Consider the following 23,535-nt stretch of genomic DNA (forward strand, 5'->3'; position numbering starts at 1 on the left):
CAGTGAGGCAAAACACTTTTTCAATATTTTTTAAAAAATCTGGCAACGCCATTGTGTTACATATGGTGAATTTTTACAAGTGAAACTTTCAGAAAAGAAACTTGTGAAATTGTTGAAAGCTTTGCCATCTGACAAAAAACCATACTTTGAAAACAATAAAGATATTCACACAATAACCTATTAATAACTAACTTTTGCGTTTATGACAATATCTATGATTTGATTATTATCGCACACTCCATTAATGCACGGGACATAGAAAAGATTTAACTAGGCCTTAAGAACCAAAATTAGAATGTTTTTAATACAACAAAATAGTATTCTAATTCTGTCTAATTAGTCTAAAAAATTATTCAAATAATTTAAGTAACACCAAAAAGTTAGACGACTAATTTTAGTTAGATTATAACTAACCTTAACTCCCATCCCTAGAAATTATGGTGTAAAATCTTATTACTGAACCATATTATTATTATTAAAAATTATTATTTAAAATTTAACAGTTTATTTTATTTGATAAATCATCAGTTAAAAAATAAACCATACAGTACAATGAAATATTAAAACAACTGCAGTCTAAAGGAACTTAGCTTTGATCAAATATTTTAAAAGAAATCGTGTCTACTTTTATCTTATTTAAATCTTATTCATTATCTTCTTAGAAGTCAAATATAACCATTAATTAAATGCTTCTAACTCTAGCACATGTATTTATATAAGGGTAAAGACAGGCGTTTAAAAATAAAAACTAATTTAAAACTCTTATAGTTATATGCCGTAGTGGTGTAGTGGTAGAGTGCTCGCTTCATAAGCAAGAGGTTCCAAGTTTGATCCCCACCACGTCCCTGATAGTACCGCGCTCAACTTGTTTCTCCACGCAGCGGCCGTGTTTGTTAAGAGAGGGTTATAACCACAACTAAGTAGCCTTCTTGTCTGTAGTGGCCTTCTGGGCCTTGGGGAGGTGAATTAACAAATTAAGAAAAAAAAAAATTGTTAAACCAAAACACAGAAGGAAAAAAAAATCTAATAACATTTTAATACATATCTTTTTGTCATTTTTATTATAATTAATTATTATCATTTTTATTATAAAATATATCATTTTATCATTTTTATTATTAATTATTGTCTAATTTAAAACATTTAAATTTTTAAATAAATAATTCTTCAGTGTTTCCCTCTAATAAAAAATCAGATTTAAATGTTTATAACATTAAAATCTGATAACAATAAGCAAATAGCTTAAACTTTATTGTAATTTTTTGTTGGTTTATCTTAAAAGTACTGCATATATTTTTCGAATTTTTAGTAATTATTTTAATTTTTTTTATTATTTATAATACTTGAATCAACTGGTTTTTAAACAAACAGATTTAAATATGTAAGTTGACTATTATTATTTTTTTAGTCATAAACTTGTAGCTTTGTTTTTTAATAAATTTTTGCAATGTGATAATTGACCCTTTTATTAAAACAGTGTTCACAGTATTTAATAAACTGACAATCTGAACAGAAGAGATAATTCCAGAGATCATAATTCGTGATCGCTTAATTCGCGCCTTGCATTATTAAAAGAGGATTTAAACAAACTCACAATCTCCAATCCAAGCTAATCCTAAAACGCCATCTGCAAATTCTCGGTAAGCAAAAACATATGATAGACAATACTCATCATGGTTTTCTAAAGAGGCAATATCTAAAAATTTTTCAACACCAATGCGTTCATCTGCAAATTGACATCTTGGGTCTGTAGAACTAGCAGTACATCCATCTTTTGAAATAACACCTATCTTTTGGATTTTAAGGGTGATACCTAAAAAAAAGAAATTATTTCTTTTATATCCACACTTTAAAATTCTATAAACATTTAAAAATATATATATTACCATCTGGTTTATTATCTTTATTAAAGTCTGTTGACGAGTATATTTTTGAGACAGATGCCAAATGAGTTGCCATATAATTCATTGCCTGTTGGTCAGACTTAGCATAGTTTTTTACATAGGTCCAATCTGCCTAAAAAGATTTAATTAGAAAAAAAAAATTAAATGAATTAGCAATATTGTATTAGATCAATAGTATTATTTACAATAGTTAATATTTATGTTTATTAGAGATAAAGTGTATATATATATACATATATACATATATATATATATATATATATATATATATATATATATATATATATATATATATATATACATATATATATATATATATATATATATACATATATATATATATATATATATATATATATATATATACATATATATATATATATATATATATATATATATATATATATATATATATATATATATATATATATATATTATATATATATATATTTTATATATATATATTTTATATATATATTATATATACATATATATTATATATACATATATATATATATATATATATATATATATATATATATATATATACATACATATATACATATATATATACATACATACATACATACATACATACATACATACATATATATATATATATATATATATATATATATATATATATATATATATATATATATATATATATATATATATATATATATACACACACACAGTGGTGTACACTCCAATTTTAGTTGGTCGTCTGGCAGGCAACTGAGAGTAATAATTAGCTAATCTTGGTTGCCCGCCAATATTTTGAGCTGTACGTTATCATAAAACAAAAAATAGGTTTATTTATGTCTTTAACGAATTTTTTAAAGTGTGTGTTTTCACTTGGAATAAAATTATATTTTCACATTTGATGAATATAAAATTATAAAAAAGATTATTTTTATTAACGATTATTTTTAAAACTTCAGCGGTTATGATACATTTATATGCATTAGTGGTGTAGTGGCAGAGCGCTCCCTTCATAAGCTTTATAAGCGAGAGGTTCCAAGTTCGATTCCCACCATGCCCCTGGTACTACTGCGCTCAACTTGTTTATCCGTGCAGCGGCCTTGTCTGTCAAGGTTAGTGCTTCGTAGTTGAGAGAGGGTTATAACCACAAGTAGTCTCCTCATCTGTGGTGGCCTTCTTGGCCTTGTGGATTACAAAAAAAAAAAGGAAAAAAAAATTTATTGCTAGAAAATTTAAAAAGTAGCATTAAAAACGTCTTGATATTTTTATCTGTGTCACGTTTTATGTAATTTTATATTTAATTCTATGTAATACTTTAAATGAATGAGTCTTTAATGATTTAAAAAAAAAGTTTTTTTAAAAACTTTTGAACTAGCATTTTAAACATCTTCATATTTTTATTGCGCACTTGTTTTAACAAAATTAAATAAAAAAAAGTTTATTATTCAATTAAGATCGTTTGATAAATAGACGTTTTAACATAAAAAATTTTATAATTATATTTCATAAATGCGTTAGCTAATTTATTAGCAGTTATGACAGCAAAACTTTCATTCATTCTTTATAAAAAGCGAAAACCGGCGTTCTAATTTAAACAGAATGACGTAAGTTAATAGAAAAGAAAGAATAGTAAATAGAAAATAATAGAAAAGAAGGAAAGTAGCGTTAAAAACATAACATTAAAAAAGTAGTGTTCAAAATATCGCTTTATTGTTAAGATTAAAAAATAATTATCAAAAGCTATTTCATTGATAAAAGTAATAGTCCTTCGAAAACAAAAAAATAAATTTTGCTTTAGCAGCAAAAACGTTGCTAAATGCAGAAATGCAAACAGTGGCAAAAAAATCAATTTAAATAATGAGTAATTTAAGTAATAAGTTAAAAAATGAACCAATTTAAATTAAATTAGTTTTGATGCAATTGAGTCTCGCTTGGTATATATACATATATATATATATACACACACCAGTGTGTATATATATATATATGGTATATATACATATATATATATATATACACACACCAGTGGTGTACACTCGTGGTCGCCCGATGGCCACCTGAATCTTTCGAAGGACTACTAGAAATATTTTGATGCAATTGAGTCACCCGGCCAAGCAGGACCTAATTGCATCAAAACTAATTATTATATAATTACATATAATAACAAACATATATAATTACAATTATATATATACACATATATACATACACACACACATATATATATATATATGTATATATATATATATATAATGGCGTGCGATCGAATGCTATTGCTTTTTTTTTCGACAACTTAACCATGACTGTTGAGATGTTTTGATGATTTAAAAATTTTTAGAAACATGCTTAAAATCAAACCCTAAGCTAAAATTAAACTAGGAAGAAAATTAAGAAAAAAATAATGAAAAAAAAAAAACAATTCTTTACGAAAAAGAAAATATATAAGCACTAAAATAAAATAAAACTCAAAAAACTCAAACTCGAAGCAAAAATTTCTTTTTGCTACGTTTTTAATTGCGTTTAAAATAAATTACTTAAAAATTTATCTATTGAAACATTTTATTAAAGTTACACAAAATACTTTTACAAATTACTTCTAATGATTGTTTAATTAGCAAACAAACTTTATTTAATTTATTAAAAAGTGTTATATAGAATATTTTTAAATTGTATAAACATTTATTTTTTCCCAAGAAGTTGCAAATTTATTCATAACTTGAATTAACTTGAAAAAAAATCTAAAAAAATTTTTAGAAAGAGATGGAAAAATAGTTTCAAAAGTTTAAATTTATCATAAAAAATACATGCCTACATAAAAAAAGATTAAATATAATATTTTTTGTCAATTAACACAAAATGAATTTATTTTAAACAATCATTATATTTAATTTTTTATTTTATTTATTAAAACAAAAAATATTAGAAAAGGTAAATGATTTAAAGCTATTCATAATGTAACAATTTTATTATTGCATTTAAATTATTAAAACACCAAAACAGCTGTGGTCAAATTATAAAGAAAAAAAAACTATAAGCATGGTCAGCTACAGTGTGTGATTATAGATACACACACATACATATATAAACACAATTAGTAATGCGTACTTAACTAAGCAATCAGATGTCATACTAAAATAGATAGTTGTGTAGCTTCACACCGTATGACTATCTTGGGAGAACATTAAAAAGAGTGTGGTTGCACCAACTAAAAGTTTGGATTGGGGTAGCAACTGTTTTTTTAACTTTTTTTCCCCCAAAAAATGGTAATAAATGGTAAGTCACCATTTTTGCTCATTATGATCTAAGTCAGCATTTTTGCTATTTAAATTGGTCATTAAATGCTGATTTAAATAACCAAAGTAAGAGTGAAGATTCTTAATTAAAATGATCTAAGTTATTAAAATAATCTAATTTATTAAATTTACAGTGTTCCGCGATTCATATATACTACTACTCAGTATCAAAAAATATTCTGTATTCTTAAAATTTCATAATTATTGATGATTTCACAAGTATTTTCGCTTAGTTGTTAGAACAATATTTAGCTAATAAGTATTTGTTTTTATGCTGACATTTTGAAATTATTTCAGATTTCTTCTTTAATAGTTTGTCTAGGTTTGGGTATGTAATTTTAGCTAACTTTTTCATAATTTGTGTATTATTATAATTTAAAATACTTTATTAGGTGTTTTGGCGGGTGCAGAAATTTATCGTTCTTCACTCTCTTATATATCACAGATCTATACTGTCCACCTGACCTTTTTTTCAATTTCATTTAACTTCAATTGCCATTAGTAACTTTGGTGTAGAAATTTCTAATCTATATATAACATTCTTAGATCTTTGTTTACCACCCATCTGACTTCTATTTTGACTTTCATCTGACTTTATTTCCTATTCATCTATCTTTATTTTCCATTCATCTAACTTTATTCCTGCAATTATTTTTCAGAGTATACTTATAGTTAGTTAAGTAACCATAATTACCTAGTAAAACCATGTTACTTGAAAGCAATAGGTTAATGCAACAAAAAGAAAAAGAAAAAAAGAAAAGCAATGCAAGCAATTGCAAAACAAAAAGTTCAAAATGACAATTATTCACATTTAAAAAGAATCATTCTGTAAATGCACAACTCCAATATCTAGAAAATAATAGAACAAGCAAAACAACAAAAACAACATGATTCTTTTTATTATTTAACTTTATCTTATTATTTTAAATTATTAATTTATTATTGTTCTTAGATTCAAACATAAAACTCTTAAATTCAATTTCCATACATTCTTCAAAAAAGTTTACTCAAGTATTATTGTTGTATCGTCTAATTCCTCATGTTACTGTAAAAAGCAACATAATCTGTTTATAAATGTGTAGCTGTGCCTATATTAACGTATTGCCCAAATAGGCATACAATCTTGGATTAATATAATTTATTAAAACATAGGGTACAAACGCCCTGAGTTGATTGGATGTCAGATGTGAGAACATCCCAATGACACAAACAATATACTCAATGATTAAAAAAATAATTATTTTTTTTTGCTCATAAATGATCATTGAGAAATCTTTGAGCTTGTTGGAAAAAATCGAAACTACTGTACTGTACTACTGTAACTATTGTGTTTGTACAAATCACTTAAAGACACTTAATCTAACAACATTATTGTTTCTCTTAAAATGAGACTAAAATTTGCTCAAAATGTAAAAGGGTCATGCCGTGCAGCGGCCTTGTCTGTCAAGGTTCGTGTTTCGGAGTTGAGAGAGGGTTATAACCATGCAGATCTATATTGACTATTGTCACGCCGTAACCACATCCGCTGGATGTGGTTACGGCGCTCAATAACATAATGGCTACGCTAACACTCACGCACACGTTTATTCGGAAGCTCCACAATGCACGTCGGATCAGCACTCGCTGACTATGTGCTCGGATCTAAAATCTCACTCCATAGCACATCATTCCACACCAGCACGGGGCAGTAGCTCTTTTGACTAAGAGCGATGGCTTGTGGCCTACAGTGACTAATGTGTGCATTCGATCAATTGAAATCCATTCTGAAGGTCTGGCTCTGATGTGCTAGCCCATAAGCGCAAGGAGTGAGTGTGTTTAGCTTTCTATTCACCCGATTCGAAAGTGAACGAAAACATAACGAGACCATACGAGACGACCAAACGGTACATACTAATGCACTACACCATCACACCTGTAGACATCAACAGTCTCTAAAATCAGTATAATAAATATTTGTTCTTTGTTGCATATGTTCAACACTCAGAGTGACTAGAGCGTTAGTTGTTCCTCCCCATACCCCCTTATCGTCTATTCTTGGTTTTTCTACTTCACAAAAGTCTTGCCACACATTTTATATTTTCTTATGATTTTTATTTTTTATTCAATGACACCATCTACAATCTGTTTTTATTTTCACATCTTCCAGGTCTACGTAACTGGATGGCTCCGTTGGTCACTTTTTGCGATCTTTGTGTCGCATAAACAAGTAAAATCATGTTACTTGAAAGCAATAAGTTAATGCAACAAAAAGAAAAAGAAAAAAAGAAAAGCAATGCAAGCAATTACAAAACAAAAAGTTCAAAATGATAATTATTCACATTTAAAAAGAATCATTCTGTAAATGCACAACTCCAATATCTAGAAAATAATAGAACAAGCAAAACAACAAAAACAACATGATTCTTTTTATTATTTAACTTTATCTTTATTTTATTATTTTAAATTATTAATTTATTATTGTTCTTAGATTCAAACATAAAACTCTTAAATTCAATTTCCATACATTCTTCAAAAAAGTTTACTCAAGTATTATTGTTGTATCGTCTAATTCCTCATGTTACTGTAAAAAGCAACATAATCTGTTTATAAATGTGTAGCTGTGCCTATATTAACGTATTGCCCAAATAGGCATACAATCTTGGATTAATATAATTTATTAAAACATAGGGTACAAAACGCCCTGAGTTGATTGGATGTCAGATGTGAGAACATCCCAATGACACAAATATACTCAATGATTAAAAAAATAATTTTTTTTTTTGCTCATAAATGATCATTGAGAAATCTTTGAGCTTGTTGGAAAAAATCGAAACTACTGTACTGTAACTATTGTGTTAGTACAAATCACTTAAAGACACTTAATCTAACAACATTATTATTTCTCTTAAAATGAGACTAAAATTTGCTCAAAATGTATGTGTATATATACGTATACACACACACACACACACACACACACACACACACACACACACACACACACACACACACACACACACACATATATAAAATTAATGTATGCTTTATGAATATTTTTGATGCAGATGCATTTTTTGAGTAATAACATGTTTACAAAGAATTTAATTTTTTGTAAAAAATAGAAAAAGAGGAAAGAAAATCAAGAAAAAAAAAATCAAATTTTTTTTTATTTAAATAACTTTTTTATTCAAAATTTTTTCTTAATTACAAGGAAATTTCTGTTTTTACTTTTTTGATATCGCACAATCTGTTAATTATATAAAGCTGATGTAACTATTATAAAATATTATTTTTCTAAACAATTATTATTTTTAGCAAAATAAAACTTATAAATATAAACAAAGACATTGCAAGAGTTATTTTGCTTCAAGCGTAAATTCAAGCAAAAAAATTAAGAATAGAGTTATAATTATAAAAGAAGTTTTCTTTTAAATTATAAAAAAAATAAACTTTTTATAAGATGTCATTTAAAGTTTTTAATGTTTTTTCATTTTTTTGATAAAATCAATCATAATAACAAAACAAAACAAAAAATATAAAATGACTTTACTAATACTTCCTCATTTCCTAAAAGATTTTCAAACATAATTTTCCTTATGGTCTATAAAAGTTTTCCTTCCTTACTTATTTGATTTTTTAATTCTGGTTTAGATTTTTTGTAGATAGATTGTGTTTCTTAACAATTTGTTGTATTCATCTTTAGATAATTTATACAAATTAGATCTTTTGTCTACTGTTTGTCTAATGTTTTATGCAACATATATATGGATTTTAAGTCTTTTTCATATTATCTTGAAACTTACTTTTTTTACATTGCAAAATTTTATTGATTTAACTAACTTTATTAGATCTTTTTCAAAGAAATGCATTTCATTTATTTGTGGTGGACATTTTGAAGATTTGATTCCATAGTTCAACCCTCAGAATTAAGAAAAATGAGGTCAGTAATAATTTGCCAACCTTAATCTTTTAAAGGTTGGCAAAAAAAATTTGCCAAATGTTGACCTTAATTCCGAAGGAGTTTTCGACAGCATCGACAGTATTTGGGCATTGCCCAAATTAAAATTAAGGACCTTTTTTTTTTTTAAATTTTTTACGGCAAATATTGATTTTTCGAGAAAAAAACACCAATTTTCTGCCAAATTTTTTTAACCAAAGGGTACCGCCACCCAAATTTTTTTTCCTAGAATAGCTCCTGTATATATGCATATATATATATATATATATATCAGGCCTTGTTACGAGATTTCGCTGCGTAGCGAAAACGCGTAGCGCATTTCTAAGTAACTCAACTCAGCAAATATATTTTGCATCGTTAGAAGTTATATTGCGTCACTAGCGTCTTTTCAAGTACCGCATTGTAATTAAAGTTATTTTATTAACGCGTTAAAAATCATACAGTTTGTTTTTTTCTCACTATAACAAAAGTTACAAATAAAATCTAAGTTCTTATTAAAAAAATCATTTTTATTATTTTTTTCAAATATGAACTAAATTTTATTTTGAAAAAAATATTTTTTTCATGAAACGTAAAATGTTTGTTTATTTTCTTATGATTTTATATTTGGTTTTTGGTTATTTTATTAACTGTTAATACATTTTTTCTTATTTAATTTGTGAACTCTTTTTAATAATGTTTTTAAACAATAAAGTTTTTTTTTGTTATTTATCAGTTACCGATAACATATTCGTGATCATAATTTATTTTCATAAATTAAATGAACGTCATTAAAACTTTACGTTATTGAATTAACAATAAACAAAATATCTTATTAATAAAATATTTACATCAAAATAAATCGTGCATTTTTTAAACTTATTATGACTAAAAATAATTTTTATATTTAAAAGGAATTTATATATTTAATTCCTTAAGATAAAACTTAAAACACTTTTTTTTTTTAACTAATTTTTAATAACAAAAAAAAAAAATGAAACAAACTGTTTCTTTAACAAAAAAATCTATTATTTTACAATTGCGGTAAAATGCTTTTACTTACGACTTTATTTCTTCTGAATAAACGTCACGTTAACGGTAATCAAAAGATAATTTAAATATTCTAAAAGATGTTTTGCGTAGCGCAAAACTGCTGAAACGCAAAACAGCAGTTTTGCGTGCGCAAAACTGCTGAACGCGTAGGCAAATCGCCTTTTCGCAAGCAAAATGCGAGCTGCGTAGCGCTTCTTAACAAGGCCTGATATAAATATATATATATATATATGCATGCATATATATATATGCATATATATATATATATATATATATATATATATATATATATATATATATATATATATATATATATATATATATATGCATATATATAAAGTAAAATAAAACAAAAAAAAATTCAATTAAAAAGAAACATACACGCAAAAGCATGCGACACTCAGTTAGTTTTGGATTAAAAACAGCTCGCTTTTGTCTGTGGTGTACATTATCTTTCTCGCCATTAAAAATCAAATAGTTCTCTAAAAAAAAGTTTATTGTTATGTAAAATTTAAAACATTTTTAAAACAAAAGTTAACACTAAGAGCTGACTAAAGAGTTTGAATTTTTACATGTTCAAATTATTAAAACATTAAATTTAATTCAAATCATTTTGCAGGAGACAATTTAAAAATTTTCAAAACTATATATTTTATTTTATAACCTTTAGAATTTTTAAAACTATATAGTTTAATTTTTCTGAACCTAAGAATAAATTGTAATACAATTTAATGTTTTTTTGTACAGGTAGAATTCCCTTAAAAACTAGGCAAATTTTTAAAATAGAGTACATTCGTTACAGGTCAACTATTTGAACTTTTCTTTGTGATTTGAAAGTACCTATTATAGGGTTTTTCTTCCTTGGAAGTTGTTATTCTTGCTTTGCCATATTTAGTGAGAATTAGCAGAGTGAATTTTCTGATTTTTTCAAAGATGCCCTCTTAAAAACTACAAGGAACATAATTGTATTTATATTGATAAAAAATAACTGAAATCTCAAAATTTTTTTCTTATTATATCAGAAATAAGTGCAGTATGATATATAAGAAGGCTTGCTAACTAAGTCCAACAAAAAATAGCATTTTAGCTAGAAAAGTCCCTTAAAAACTACACGATTTCCCCCTTGAATACTGCATTACATTAGGTAAAACATGCCTCCAAAAGCTCACTTAGAATAGCCAGGAATTGAGAGAATGTTTATACTGATCTTCTTTAACTAAGAAATAATAAAATGGTTATAACTGGTACCTTTCTGTTCATTTTGTGCTTATAATCTCTAATCAAGTATGTATATTCTTTAATTTAAGTGTATAAATAAAATAATAGTATGGGAAAACCGCAATTTAATTTTTATTTTTAATATTTTTTATTTTTAATATTTTAATTTTAATTTAATTTTAATATTTCTGCTGGTAGAAAAAGAAGTAGAACAAAAACCAAGCCAGAAACTCTGAAGCAACAATTTACAGAAAAAACAGTTTACAGAAAGGACGTAAAAGCTACTCAAATATCAGAGAAGATCAAATATCAGAGGCAGTAGATTGGTGCACAGAAAATAAAAAACAAGGACAGGCAGCATTAAAAACAGGAAAGTTTCCTTTAATTAAAGATCATGGTACAATAGACAGAATATTAGATGGCAAATTTAAGAATGTAAAAAAAAGAACATTTGAGAGTGTTACATCCAGATGATGAGAAAGAAATAGTTTGTTTTATCAGAAACAAAAACAGAGCCCACCAGGGACTCTCTAAGAAAGAAGTTTCTGAAATTATTTTGGTCGTGCTGAAAATGAGAGATCATTTGAACAAAAATGAAAAAGGTGGAAGAAAGTTTATAAAACTATCACCAAGTGCAATAACAGCCCTACAAAATGGAAGGTAAGTTTTTTTCTTTAAATTATTTTATCAACATTCCAACAGGTACAGAGTACAGTAGATATTAAATAAATGTATAATACTGAACCGTATTATCCAAACTATATAGACTCGGGAAATCATTTTGGAGAAAATGGCATGCTAAACATGATGATATTGTCATTAAGAGTTAAGGCCCAGTTAAAATGAACAGAGCCCTAAATTGTAATAGGGAGATGGCTATAACTCATCCAGGTACACATATTGATTTTTTAGTTTAGATAAAATATAAAATCTATTTTCAATTTCATTCTCAAGTGTTCTACTACTTAGTTGTTATTCTTGAATAAGTTTATATATTTTGTACGTTGATAACTTCTGTAACTTGATTATATTATTAATTTTACAACTTTTTTTATCCCAGATGCTTTAGCTGATGAACTAATTGCTTGTAGTATAATGAAGAACTATAAAAAAACAAAAAATGGTATATGGGTCGGTGATATTGCAACAGAAAGAGTTTTCAATCATTATGAAACACCACAGTTTGTCAACTACGGCGTAGATGGTACTGCCACTGGGTTAGTTTATGCTGGGAAAAGAGAGACATGTATAAAAATGATTCGCTGTCAGTAACATCAAAAATTTGATCATCTCCACGACAGAGAGTGGTTCACAAGATAATTGTTCATTATTGGCTGCGTATAAGAAACTTGATAAACATCTCACTGAACTAGGTATAGAGCGACCAGTTGTGCTTCTATAAGATGGTCATTAGTCGCAGTTTGACTTTAAAGTTCTTAATTTTTTGCGTGAAAAGCAAATCAATTTATTTGTGTCTCCACCTGATACTACTGGAGTCACACAGCTTCTTGACCAAGCACCAAATCAACAGCTCCATCGATATTATAATAACACATGAGATGAGCTCTTTTCCTCTTTCCAGACAATAAATCGAGAAAGATTCATGAATACCCTAGGAACAATGTGGAACAATTGGGCATTCGCTGCCAATATCGTAGCAGCAGCTAAGAGAGCTGGTATAAGTAAGAATGGTCTTAATGTTGATGATGTGCAACAGGATAAATTTGAATAAGCAGCTCTTCTTATTGGTAAAACTGATGATGTTTCTCTACAATCTTCTACTCCAAAGAAAACAAGAAGTGTGACCTCAAGACGGACCCTAGGCAACAACTCCAAGATCACAATTTAAAGTCGACCAAACAAAAGGAAGGTATGGTTCAGCCGAATATTGGAAATCAATGTATGAAATGTCACAATCATTCATTGAGGAATCGTATGAGAAAAGCCTCAATTTAGCAGAAGTGCCTGGTTTACTTTCAGTAAACCAGGTTAAACCCAAAGAGTTTAATAAAAAAAAAAAACAAGGGTCACTAATGTGCATGGATCTATGGAGGCTCAAGATGTGCTTTCAAAAGTCGCTTGAAGGAGAAAAACAGAAAAAAAAAATGCAATTCAGAGGAGAAAAAAAAACATAACCTCCAAGAAAAAGAACTGTTTTATCATTGCAAACTGCAATATCTTGCAAAATCTTTAAAAGAGTGTTCACAATGTCATTCCATTCTTAAATCTGTATGCACTAAAATAGCTTGTCGCATTGATAACAAAAAGCCGCCAATGATTCTCCCTGTATCTGCAGCATCATCCTCTGATTCTTATACTCTATTTTGGTTCTGATTTAAATATTTTAAATCATAATGACTCAGAGATGTTTTTTTAGATGAAATGTTTGTTTATTGCATATCTCTTTTTTAGAATATTTTATTCATATTTTTTTAGTCATTTTATGTTGTTCAAAAAATAGTTACTGCTGTTATTAAAGCTGTTATTGTATTAAATCTAACTTTTCTTATCATTTTTCATATTTCCTATTATTCAAAATATACATTGTTATTGTATTAAAAGCTAGATTTCCTATTTTAAAGCTAGCGACCCCTTAAAAACTACATCCATAGCACTGCGAAAATAAATACAAAATAAACATCTTTAAGAGTTTGTAAAATAGTTAATATTACATTGGTGGATTAGAACAAGTGTAACATTATCTAGAAATAAGATAATTGCAAACTTAAAATGAAAAATTAAACAGTAGGAGGTCATAATGCATAAAATGAGTCATTTTTAATACTAAAAATTTTATTTGCATTCTCTTTTTGAGGATTTTCTAGGATGTTTAGAGATACTGATTCATTCATTGTTTAATAATTTCATTGACATTAGTGGAACCCAGAACTGAAAGTTTATACGTGTAGTGTTTAAGGGGTATGTGTTTTTAAGGGAATTCTACCTGTATGTACTATATTCACAAAAAAAAGCAAATAAAATTAGTAAAAACTACATTAACTCAAAAAATCAGTTACAATCATTTATTAATTTTATTTGAAACTAAACTCATATGAAGGTTTATTTATGATAAACTCATGTGTTTATAAAATAAACCATATGATATATAGTAGATACATAAAAATAAATATATGAATAAAAAAACTGATCATTGATGTTTTTTAGAAATATTTACACTAAATTAGTGGCATCAATACAAACACATGACATAGTACAAACACATAACATAATACAAACACATGACATAATATATACACATGACATAATACAAACACATGACATAATATGAACACATGATATAATACAAACACATGACATAATACAAACACATGGCGTAATACAAACACATGACATAAAAATTTACCTAAGTGTATAACTAACCTAGTAGTACTCCCCACTAACTTAGTAGGGAGTACCAAAAGGATTAATTTTAGGACATCTAAACTCAATTTTAATTACCCAGATACATACAAATCTAAAAATGTAATTTAAAAAGAGTGAAACAAATAGTTTGTTTTCATAAAAATATTCATGGATGTCGAGCAAACCATAACAAGAAAGAATTAAACATTTTATGCAATTTTTATATGACAATTTTTTATGCAATTATTGTATGACATTAATATTATGCATTCATTATAATTCAAATAAATTATTATATTTCTTTTTTATTTGAAAACTGTGAAAATGAATTTTATGCAGTAAAATCAAAATTAAAAATATTTTTAAACTATAACTTGAAATTTCTATCTATTCTTTAACTTCATTTAAAACCCATGTTGACATTTATTATTATGATATATATATATATATATATATATATATATATATATATATATATATATATATATATATATATATATATATATATATATATATATATATATATATATATATATAAATTAGTGAAAACACTTATCTAATTTTTTCTTTCTACTACACAGTGTTTCTCCATCAGTAGGTTCTTCCTGATGAACCTACTGATGGAGAAACACTGGGCAGAAGAAAGAAAAAATTAGATAAGTGTTTTTACTAATTTATTATTGCTCTGTTCTTTAAAAACATTGAGCACACTGTTTGTAGAATACACTAGCATAATTTATATATATATATATATATATATATATATATATATATATATATATATATATATATCAATCTTCTCCATTTAACCAGCGCTTTGATGCTCAAGCCTTTTCACGGTAGCCCATACACCCACAAAAACGCCCACACACCCACAAAAACTTTGTCAAGTGCATTGAAAACGGTTTGCAAAAAAAATAATAGCTTTTTTAAAATTGCAACAATTCTTTTTTGTTAATTGAATATTTTTGTTAAAATATCGTGAAAATATGTTTATGTATGTTTGAATGTTAAAATTTTTTTTTTTTAACGAATTAAATATGTTTGTACTAGCCTTTTTTTTGTTATTGTTATTATTTATATTTATTAGGGTTTTTCCAATTTTTTTTACCTATTAACTATATTACTATTTTTTACCTTTTTATCTATTTTAAACTATTAGGGTTTTTTTAAATTACTTCATTTAGAATTTTTTAAAAAACGCTAATCTATACATTTTTATTTGAAATATTTTATAAAATATCTATATAAGACATTTTTTATTTTTTAGCCGTTTTTATTTCAATTTATCTAGAATTTAATAGAACGCTTGCTTTGTTGTTTTAATTATTTCCTTTAGAACTTAAATATAACATTTGTCTTTCTTTTTTTTATTTTGTTTAATTTTTATTTTTCGTTTTTTTATCTAAACTAAAATGTAAATAGAAGGTTTATTTTTTTAATTTTCTTTATTAATTTTTATTTATTTATATATATATATATATATATATATATATATATATATATATATATATATATATATATATATATATATATATATATATATATATATATATATATATATATATATATATATATATATATATATATATATGAAGACCTCAGTGGAAAAACCGGCGTTGTCACATTTAAAAAGTATTGAGAAAGTATTTATTGATCATTAATAAAAGTCTTTATTTAAAGCAAATGAAACTAAGGAATTTAAAAAAATTTATATTTTGATTATTTTATTTAAAATTTATTCAAAACAAAACATTTTGTAAATTTTAAGTTACAAAAATTTTTTTTTCTTTGCTTTAAATAAAGACATTTATTAATGATCAACAAATACTTTCTTAATACTTTTTAAATGTGACAACGCCGGTTTTTCCACTGAGGTCTTCATAAATATATATTAGGGTGGAGCGATTTTCATAGCAAAAAAAAAAGAGTTTAAAAACCAATATTACTGAGACACGAATCAATGTCTATTAATTATAAGATAAAAATAAAAAAATATTTTTTGATTTTGATCAGATCTTAAGGGTCCTCTTTGGAACTAAAATTCTTGACAGGTCCTAATATTTTTGAATTTTTTTTTTTCTAAACTATATCAACCTTGGACTCAAAAAAAGCAGAAAAAAATGCTTGTTTCATAAATAATAATTTTATTAAAAAAACTTTTTAGTGAAAAAAATACTTGCAAAAATATACCTTAAAACCCCCGTTTTGTTGAGGACGGGGGTTTTTAATGAAAAAAACAACTCTACTTTTTTAATTTTAATTTTTTAATAAAAACAAATATCATTTTCAAAATCAGCATATTATTTTGCTTCTTTTAAGTATCAAGTTGATATAGTTTAGAAAAAAAAAAGTATAAACAATATTAGGACCCATCAAAAATTTAGAATCCAAAGAGGAACCTCAAGAACTCATCTAAACTAAAAAAAAAAAGTAAGGTTCTTTTTTCACCAAAAGATATTGATTTGCTGCTCAGGCAAATCAAATTTCAAAAATTTTCAAAATCGCTCCACCCTAATATATATATACCTATAATAAAGGCGTTAAATATACAGTTTGTATATTTAATGCCTTTACTATAGGTAAATATAATAAGTATTTTAACTGACAAAATTAAGGTTAGATTATAACAAAACGCATTAATTTAATTGAGGAAACTAATTAAATTAGATGTTTTTTTAAAAAACCCACAAAAACGCAAATTAGAAGACTATAATGTTTTTAAAAACATTTTGAATGTTTCTATTTTATTTTTTTAAATAAAAACATTCTGAATGTTTAATTTTTATTTTTTTACTGTATAACATGCACGGAGGGTTGCTACAATTATAATCTTATAGCCTGCTGCTACAAGGGAGTGTTGCTACATCGACTATCTAATAGTCTGCTATTACAAGGGAATGCTGCTACATCAACTATATTATAGCCTGCTGCTACAAGGAAGTGTCGCTACACCGACTGAGGTTTTGGTTGGGGCAGTTTATCAAATAATTAAAAAAAAAAATTTTCTTTTTTTTTTTAAAACAATTTTTTTTTAAAATAACCTAAAACTGACCTGACAATCATAAAATTAAAAACCATGCAAGAGTGTACATATATATATATATATATATATATATATATATATATATATATATATATATATATATATATATATATATATATATATATATATATATATATATATATATATATATATATATATATATATATGTATATATACATATACACCAATTTATACACTCAACCAATATATACACTCAACCAATTTAAAGAAAACTTTGTGGGGCACCATCTCTGATTTTCCTGATTTTTACATATTGTTATGTGCATTATGTATATAGGTTAAATTTGAAATTTTAGACTTCCAAGTACAACGGTTCAGAAATTAGAGCCTTAGAAACATGACACAGTGGCCCCCCTTGATTTTCAAATGGTCAAAACAGACTACTTTAGAGCTGTATAACTTTTTTCTCACTTTCAACAAGTGTCTCATTTTTCTAGAACTATTTTCTGGATAGTTCTCTCTTTAAAAAAGTGGTTTTTATTAATTTGTGTTAAATTAGAAAAAAATTATGACCTCCTCAACTTTGGAAAAAATCCTAAAACTGCTAAAATATGCCAAAATGAAATTAGCTGCAGCATTATTCTATTCATCCACAAGTCTTTACAAATAAGTTTTCTGATTAGCTACTACTGTCTGCAATAAATGGGCAAAATATAGGCAGCTTGTTGCAGTTTAGAACTTAAATATATCTAAAAGCAACATGTCCGCTTGCCTAAAAAGTCCAATTTTCAGCCATTTTGAGATGCTTGTAAATTTTTCTAACACTTTGTTTTGATCTAAGATTAACAGCATATAAGACCATTAGACCCAATTATCTGAAAATGAAAACATTATAAACTTGTCAAATCCACACCAAAAATGCCAGTATTTTTGAATAACCCTATTTTTCAATCATCAACGGTTGAATGTGTTACTAGAAACCAGTGCCCCTCTAATCTACCAACTGGCCTATGTGAAAAGTGCAACTAATTATAAGTCATTTCTTAATAAAAGAAAGATAAGGTTGGTTGTCCTCTTCTTGATCTGGTCTTTATAGTAGATAGGGGCACAAATAAAGGGGGCAGTAACTTTTTAGAGACCTTCATTATAATTCAAATAAAGGTCTCTAAATTAATTTAGATATTAGATACTTAATATCTAAATATCTAAATTAATTTCAAAATCGAACCATTATTTTGTTAAACTCTATTTTATTATAGGTAATCAGTGGTCTGTATGTGGTTTGGACCACCCCCTCCCCCTCACTCACAAAGGTGAGGGAGGGGGAGGGAGAGGTTTGGGGTGGCACCAATCAAAGGGGTAAGGAGGGCAACCAACTTACAAAGATACAAGCATTCATTCTCTAGCATGACATACATCATTTATTTTCTAATGAATATACAGTTAAGGCCATTAGATCTTTATTGCATTTTTTCATGCTTTTACCATAAGATTTAAATTTTGATAGTGATCATAAATGTGTGCCAGATTTTCCAGCAAATACACAACATAATAGTCTTAAAAGGGAACTAGCAAAAGTAAATCATATTACTAAAAGTTGGTTGCCCCCTTCCCCCTTTGATTAGTGCCACCCCAAACCCTCTTTCTCTGCCCCCCCCCCATCACCTTAGTGAGTGAGGGGGATGGGGGTGGTCCAGACCACAAGGCAATTGGTTGAAATATAATGATTTGACCCTATATATATATATATATATATATATATATATATATATATATATATATATATATATATATATATATATATATATATATATATATATATATATATAAAGCTTTGAAAAACAAGGTTTGTAATTTGGAAAATTTGTATACTAAAATTTCATAAAATCATTTTTTGCTTTACTTATTTAGATTACTTTGAAACAGTTCAGGGTTGTTAAAGCAAAAAACGTTCAAGCGAAAAAGTTACTGGTTTCTATTAGCCTTAACTATTACAATTTTTTTTTAATAAAAACAAACTTAATATGTATTTTAACATACTTAAAGTAGTAAAATGAATATTATAAAATTGTTAATAAACTATTAAATTAAACTATCAATAAAAAGTTAATTTAATGTTTTGAGAATAAAAGATAAAAACCAGGCTGTTTTGTTGAAAAAAAAAAGAATAAAGAATAAATTAGCTTAAACATCTTTCTCATGTTAAACTTTTCACTTTAATGACCCGCTACCAATTTTACTGGTGGTAAAAATCCTTTTTGTTTTTATAAATGATTCATATTCTTAATTTATTATTGTTTTAATAAAAATATTTAATACATTATTTTAATAATATAACAATAAAATGTTTTTTTAAATCCAACATATATTATAACTGTTTTACTTAACTTAAAATTTAAATTTTTTTTTTCTTTTAACTTTGTTTATGCTTTTCACTTTGCTTTTTCTTTTCTTTAAATCTTAATTATTTTCTCATACTTATGCCTCAAATTGCAATAAATGAAAGAACGAGTTATAGATAAATTTAAAATTACTTGTTGTGCGTTTAATATTAAGTATTCAATTTGAATAGCTTTGCGAGATAGTTAATAACATTGTTAACGAATTGACATTAATGTTATTAACTATCGATTTTAAAATGATTTTAATAAGCAGAGATACAAAATGCGCAATTATTTTTCTTAAAAGTTTTTAAATTTAAAGATTGTCCTTATTTTGTTATTATTTGAAATTGTTGTACATTATTAAGAACATTTTCTCTTCCAACTGAACTTTACTTTTTTTATTTATTTTATCTTTTTATTTAATTTTCTTGTAGCTTTTCTGGCCATTTGCAAAATCATTGCAATGAATAAATTATTTTTAAATACATTTAAAATTATTATTAGCACCTTTTTTTTCTTTCTGTTAATCAAGGAGTCAGACAAAGCATATATTTGAAAATTTATTTTATTAAAAACTTCGTTTTTTGTAACGTAAGTAACTACTGTAGCATTTCACAAAGCGATTTGTTTTAGTATTAAATATTCAGTTTAAACTTTTTAAATAATTTGTAAAAATTGCTTTGATATTAAAAAAAAAGTTCAAAATTAAATTACTTCTTTTTTTTAATTGAATGGAAATTTGTGTGCACAAGAATTATTTTTAATAAATTACATTAGCTGGTAATTTAAATAAAAGTTATTTGCATTTCCATTTAAAAACGTATTGGTGTTTTTTAAAATTATTGTTTTAAAAGGAATACAAACTCTTTAAACTTCAAGCATTATTTGTTATTTTTGTATATATAAAATTAAGATAAAAATTAAACAAATTAAAAAAAAAAAATTTTGACCAACCAAAAAAATCAATTGACCGTCAATTCTGTGTGTTAGCCGGTCATTTTGACCACTCGCCTTCAATTTCTTATTTTCCACGCTGTATATATATGTATATATATATATATATATATATATATATATATATATATATATATATATATATATATATATATATATATATCAACCTTTAGAATTAGAAAAAATGAGGTTGGCAATAATTTGACGATAGCAATTTTTTAGAGGTCGACATCAGGTTGGCATAAAAAACTTGATACAAAAGTCTTGCCATAAAACATTGAAACAAGGTCAGCAATTTTTTTGCTGATATCAAATACTTTGAGATCAGCAATTAGGTTGGCATTGCCGAATTCCGACCCTAATTCTGAGGGTTGAGATATATATATATATATATTTTTTTTTTATAACTATTTTGATACTAAAAATACAAGTGATATTATCTAAGTATGTTTGGGACATAAAAAATTCTGGCTTTGAATGTAAAATAACATGGAAAGTCCAGTCCAAAAAGAATCAAATGGATAAAGCCCTATTTCTAAAGCAGATAACTAATGCCTCACAAAAAAATGTTAATTTTTAATTAGCAGGACAAATTTTAAACAATGACAATTCTGAACAAATGAAATATACAAAAATACTATACTTGAATTCCAATCAGTATAATTTGGTTCAATGTTTTTAATTGGTTGAGCTACAATCCCTCCACATTTGAATGGAGTTGATGGTTTTATATCTTTTACATTATATATCACTGAATGAATTTCCTCTGCATCAAGATTTTTGTATAGCTTTGCAGATTCTATGTGAAACTCTTCTCCCTTTCCATCATGTATTCTTCCTTCAAAAATATCATCATGTATAAATCCGTGCACTAAAGAATCTGGATAACCTAAAATCATTAACAATAATGTTAAAAAGCAGCTTTTAAGTTCTATTTTTAAATTCAATACTAAAATATTAACAAGAATATCATTTATTATTATACCTAGTAAATAACCAGAGTAAAAATTTCTAGGATGAAACCCAGTCGATGAATCAAAGCTAACATCATCTGTAAATAAAGATGTATCTCTACGTAGACGCAATTTAAATTCTCTAAAAATTAAATCAATATTTCATGCTACTACTCTCGATTTAATAAAATACTGTATAAAAAAATGCATACCTTAATATGTCAATCTAGATCTCAAAGGAGTTAAACAATATAACAACTTCAAAAATAATAATCATTTTATATAATGATTATTTCAGATTTTGTTTCATAAAAACTTAGGTTTTTATGAAACAAAGATTTAAGTATGGCTTTTAAAATTTTAAAAAGTTAGTTTTAAAAAACAACTTTTTCATCATTTTTTTAAATTTTTTACATTTACATATTACATTACAATTTTTACATTTATGTCGTCTAATGATTTAAAATGGAAGCAGCAGGTTAATTATGCATACAATAAAGCTTTACATGCTTTTTTTACATGCTTTTACATTAATGGTAAAATTTTTATACAAATCATTCATCAGACCTTTGTTGGAAATATGCTGTAGTAGGTCTCAATATTTGTTAAGAATACTAAAAAATTAGAAAATGAACAAAGACTAGTAACAAGTAACAAGCTATTATTAATTAATTATTAATTAAGTTACAGACTTGATATACTTGATATCACAAAATTAGAGACACAACATATAAGTGGTGATGCAATGTAAATAGTTAATAAACTAAATACATTGAAATGGTGCAACTTTGATCAACAATTAGCATTAATTAATAATAGAACATTAACAACACATGATCACAATTATAAACTGAAATCCAAGGTGGCAAAAAACTGCACACCAAGATACTATTTTTTCACAAATTGTGTATTCAAGTTAAAATACAGCTGTCATAACCTGACAAGTCAGGTTCTGCAGGTGTATCTGCTCCTGTTATTATTACTATTATTATTACTATTGTTATTATTATTATTACTATTATTATTATTACATTTTTTGTGCAAAAATTACGATTTTTTTTCTTTGAGGTTTTTCAGAGAAAGGAAGAAAATATTTAATTGCCTGTTCAATTGCCCTGTTGAAAACAAAAAAAACTGAAAAAACTGAAAAAACTTATTGCTGCCCTAACCCAAATCTTCAGTTGATGTTGCAACCTTGCATAATCTCTCTAAATCAGTTGATGTATATACTAACGCCTTTACAGCTCCCTCAACCAGTATGACACCAGATTGCTAATCTAAATGCACTTTTAAAGTTACAAAAGCTATTTCTGAGATACTATTGTCTATTCCAACAAATCGAAGGTCAATCTGTTTAGGTCTAATAGACGGATAAACTTGTAGAAAAGTAAGAGAAGAATTTGACACTAAATATACTGCTCCAACTGCTAAAGATAGAAGTAGTTCTCTGATGATAAGGGACTGTTTCACAAAGAAAAAAGTTGGAAAGATATGGGTATATATGT

General features: G+C 25.9%; 1 protein-coding gene across 1 annotated transcript in view; it reads right to left on the bottom strand.

Annotated features, from left to right (window-relative positions):
* LOC100215515 (disintegrin and metalloproteinase domain-containing protein 10) overlaps positions 1–23,535 on the bottom strand; it is a 53,304-nt gene that overhangs the window by 27,541 nt on the left and 2,228 nt on the right. Inside the window, exons 3-7 of the mRNA XM_065802314.1 lie at positions 22,063–22,172; positions 21,721–21,966; positions 10,533–10,633; positions 1,887–2,016; positions 1,595–1,813 (exon numbers count right to left, since the gene is read on the bottom strand). Coding sequence (XP_065658386.1) covers positions 1,595–1,813; positions 1,887–2,016; positions 10,533–10,633; positions 21,721–21,966; positions 22,063–22,172 — 806 coding nt within the window. The remainder of the gene's footprint in view (positions 1–1,594; positions 1,814–1,886; positions 2,017–10,532; positions 10,634–21,720; positions 21,967–22,062; positions 22,173–23,535) is intronic.

Source organism: Hydra vulgaris, chromosome 08, assembly GCF_038396675.1.
Source record: "Hydra vulgaris chromosome 08, alternate assembly HydraT2T_AEP".
Taxonomy (NCBI): domain Eukaryota; kingdom Metazoa; phylum Cnidaria; class Hydrozoa; order Anthoathecata; family Hydridae; genus Hydra; species Hydra vulgaris.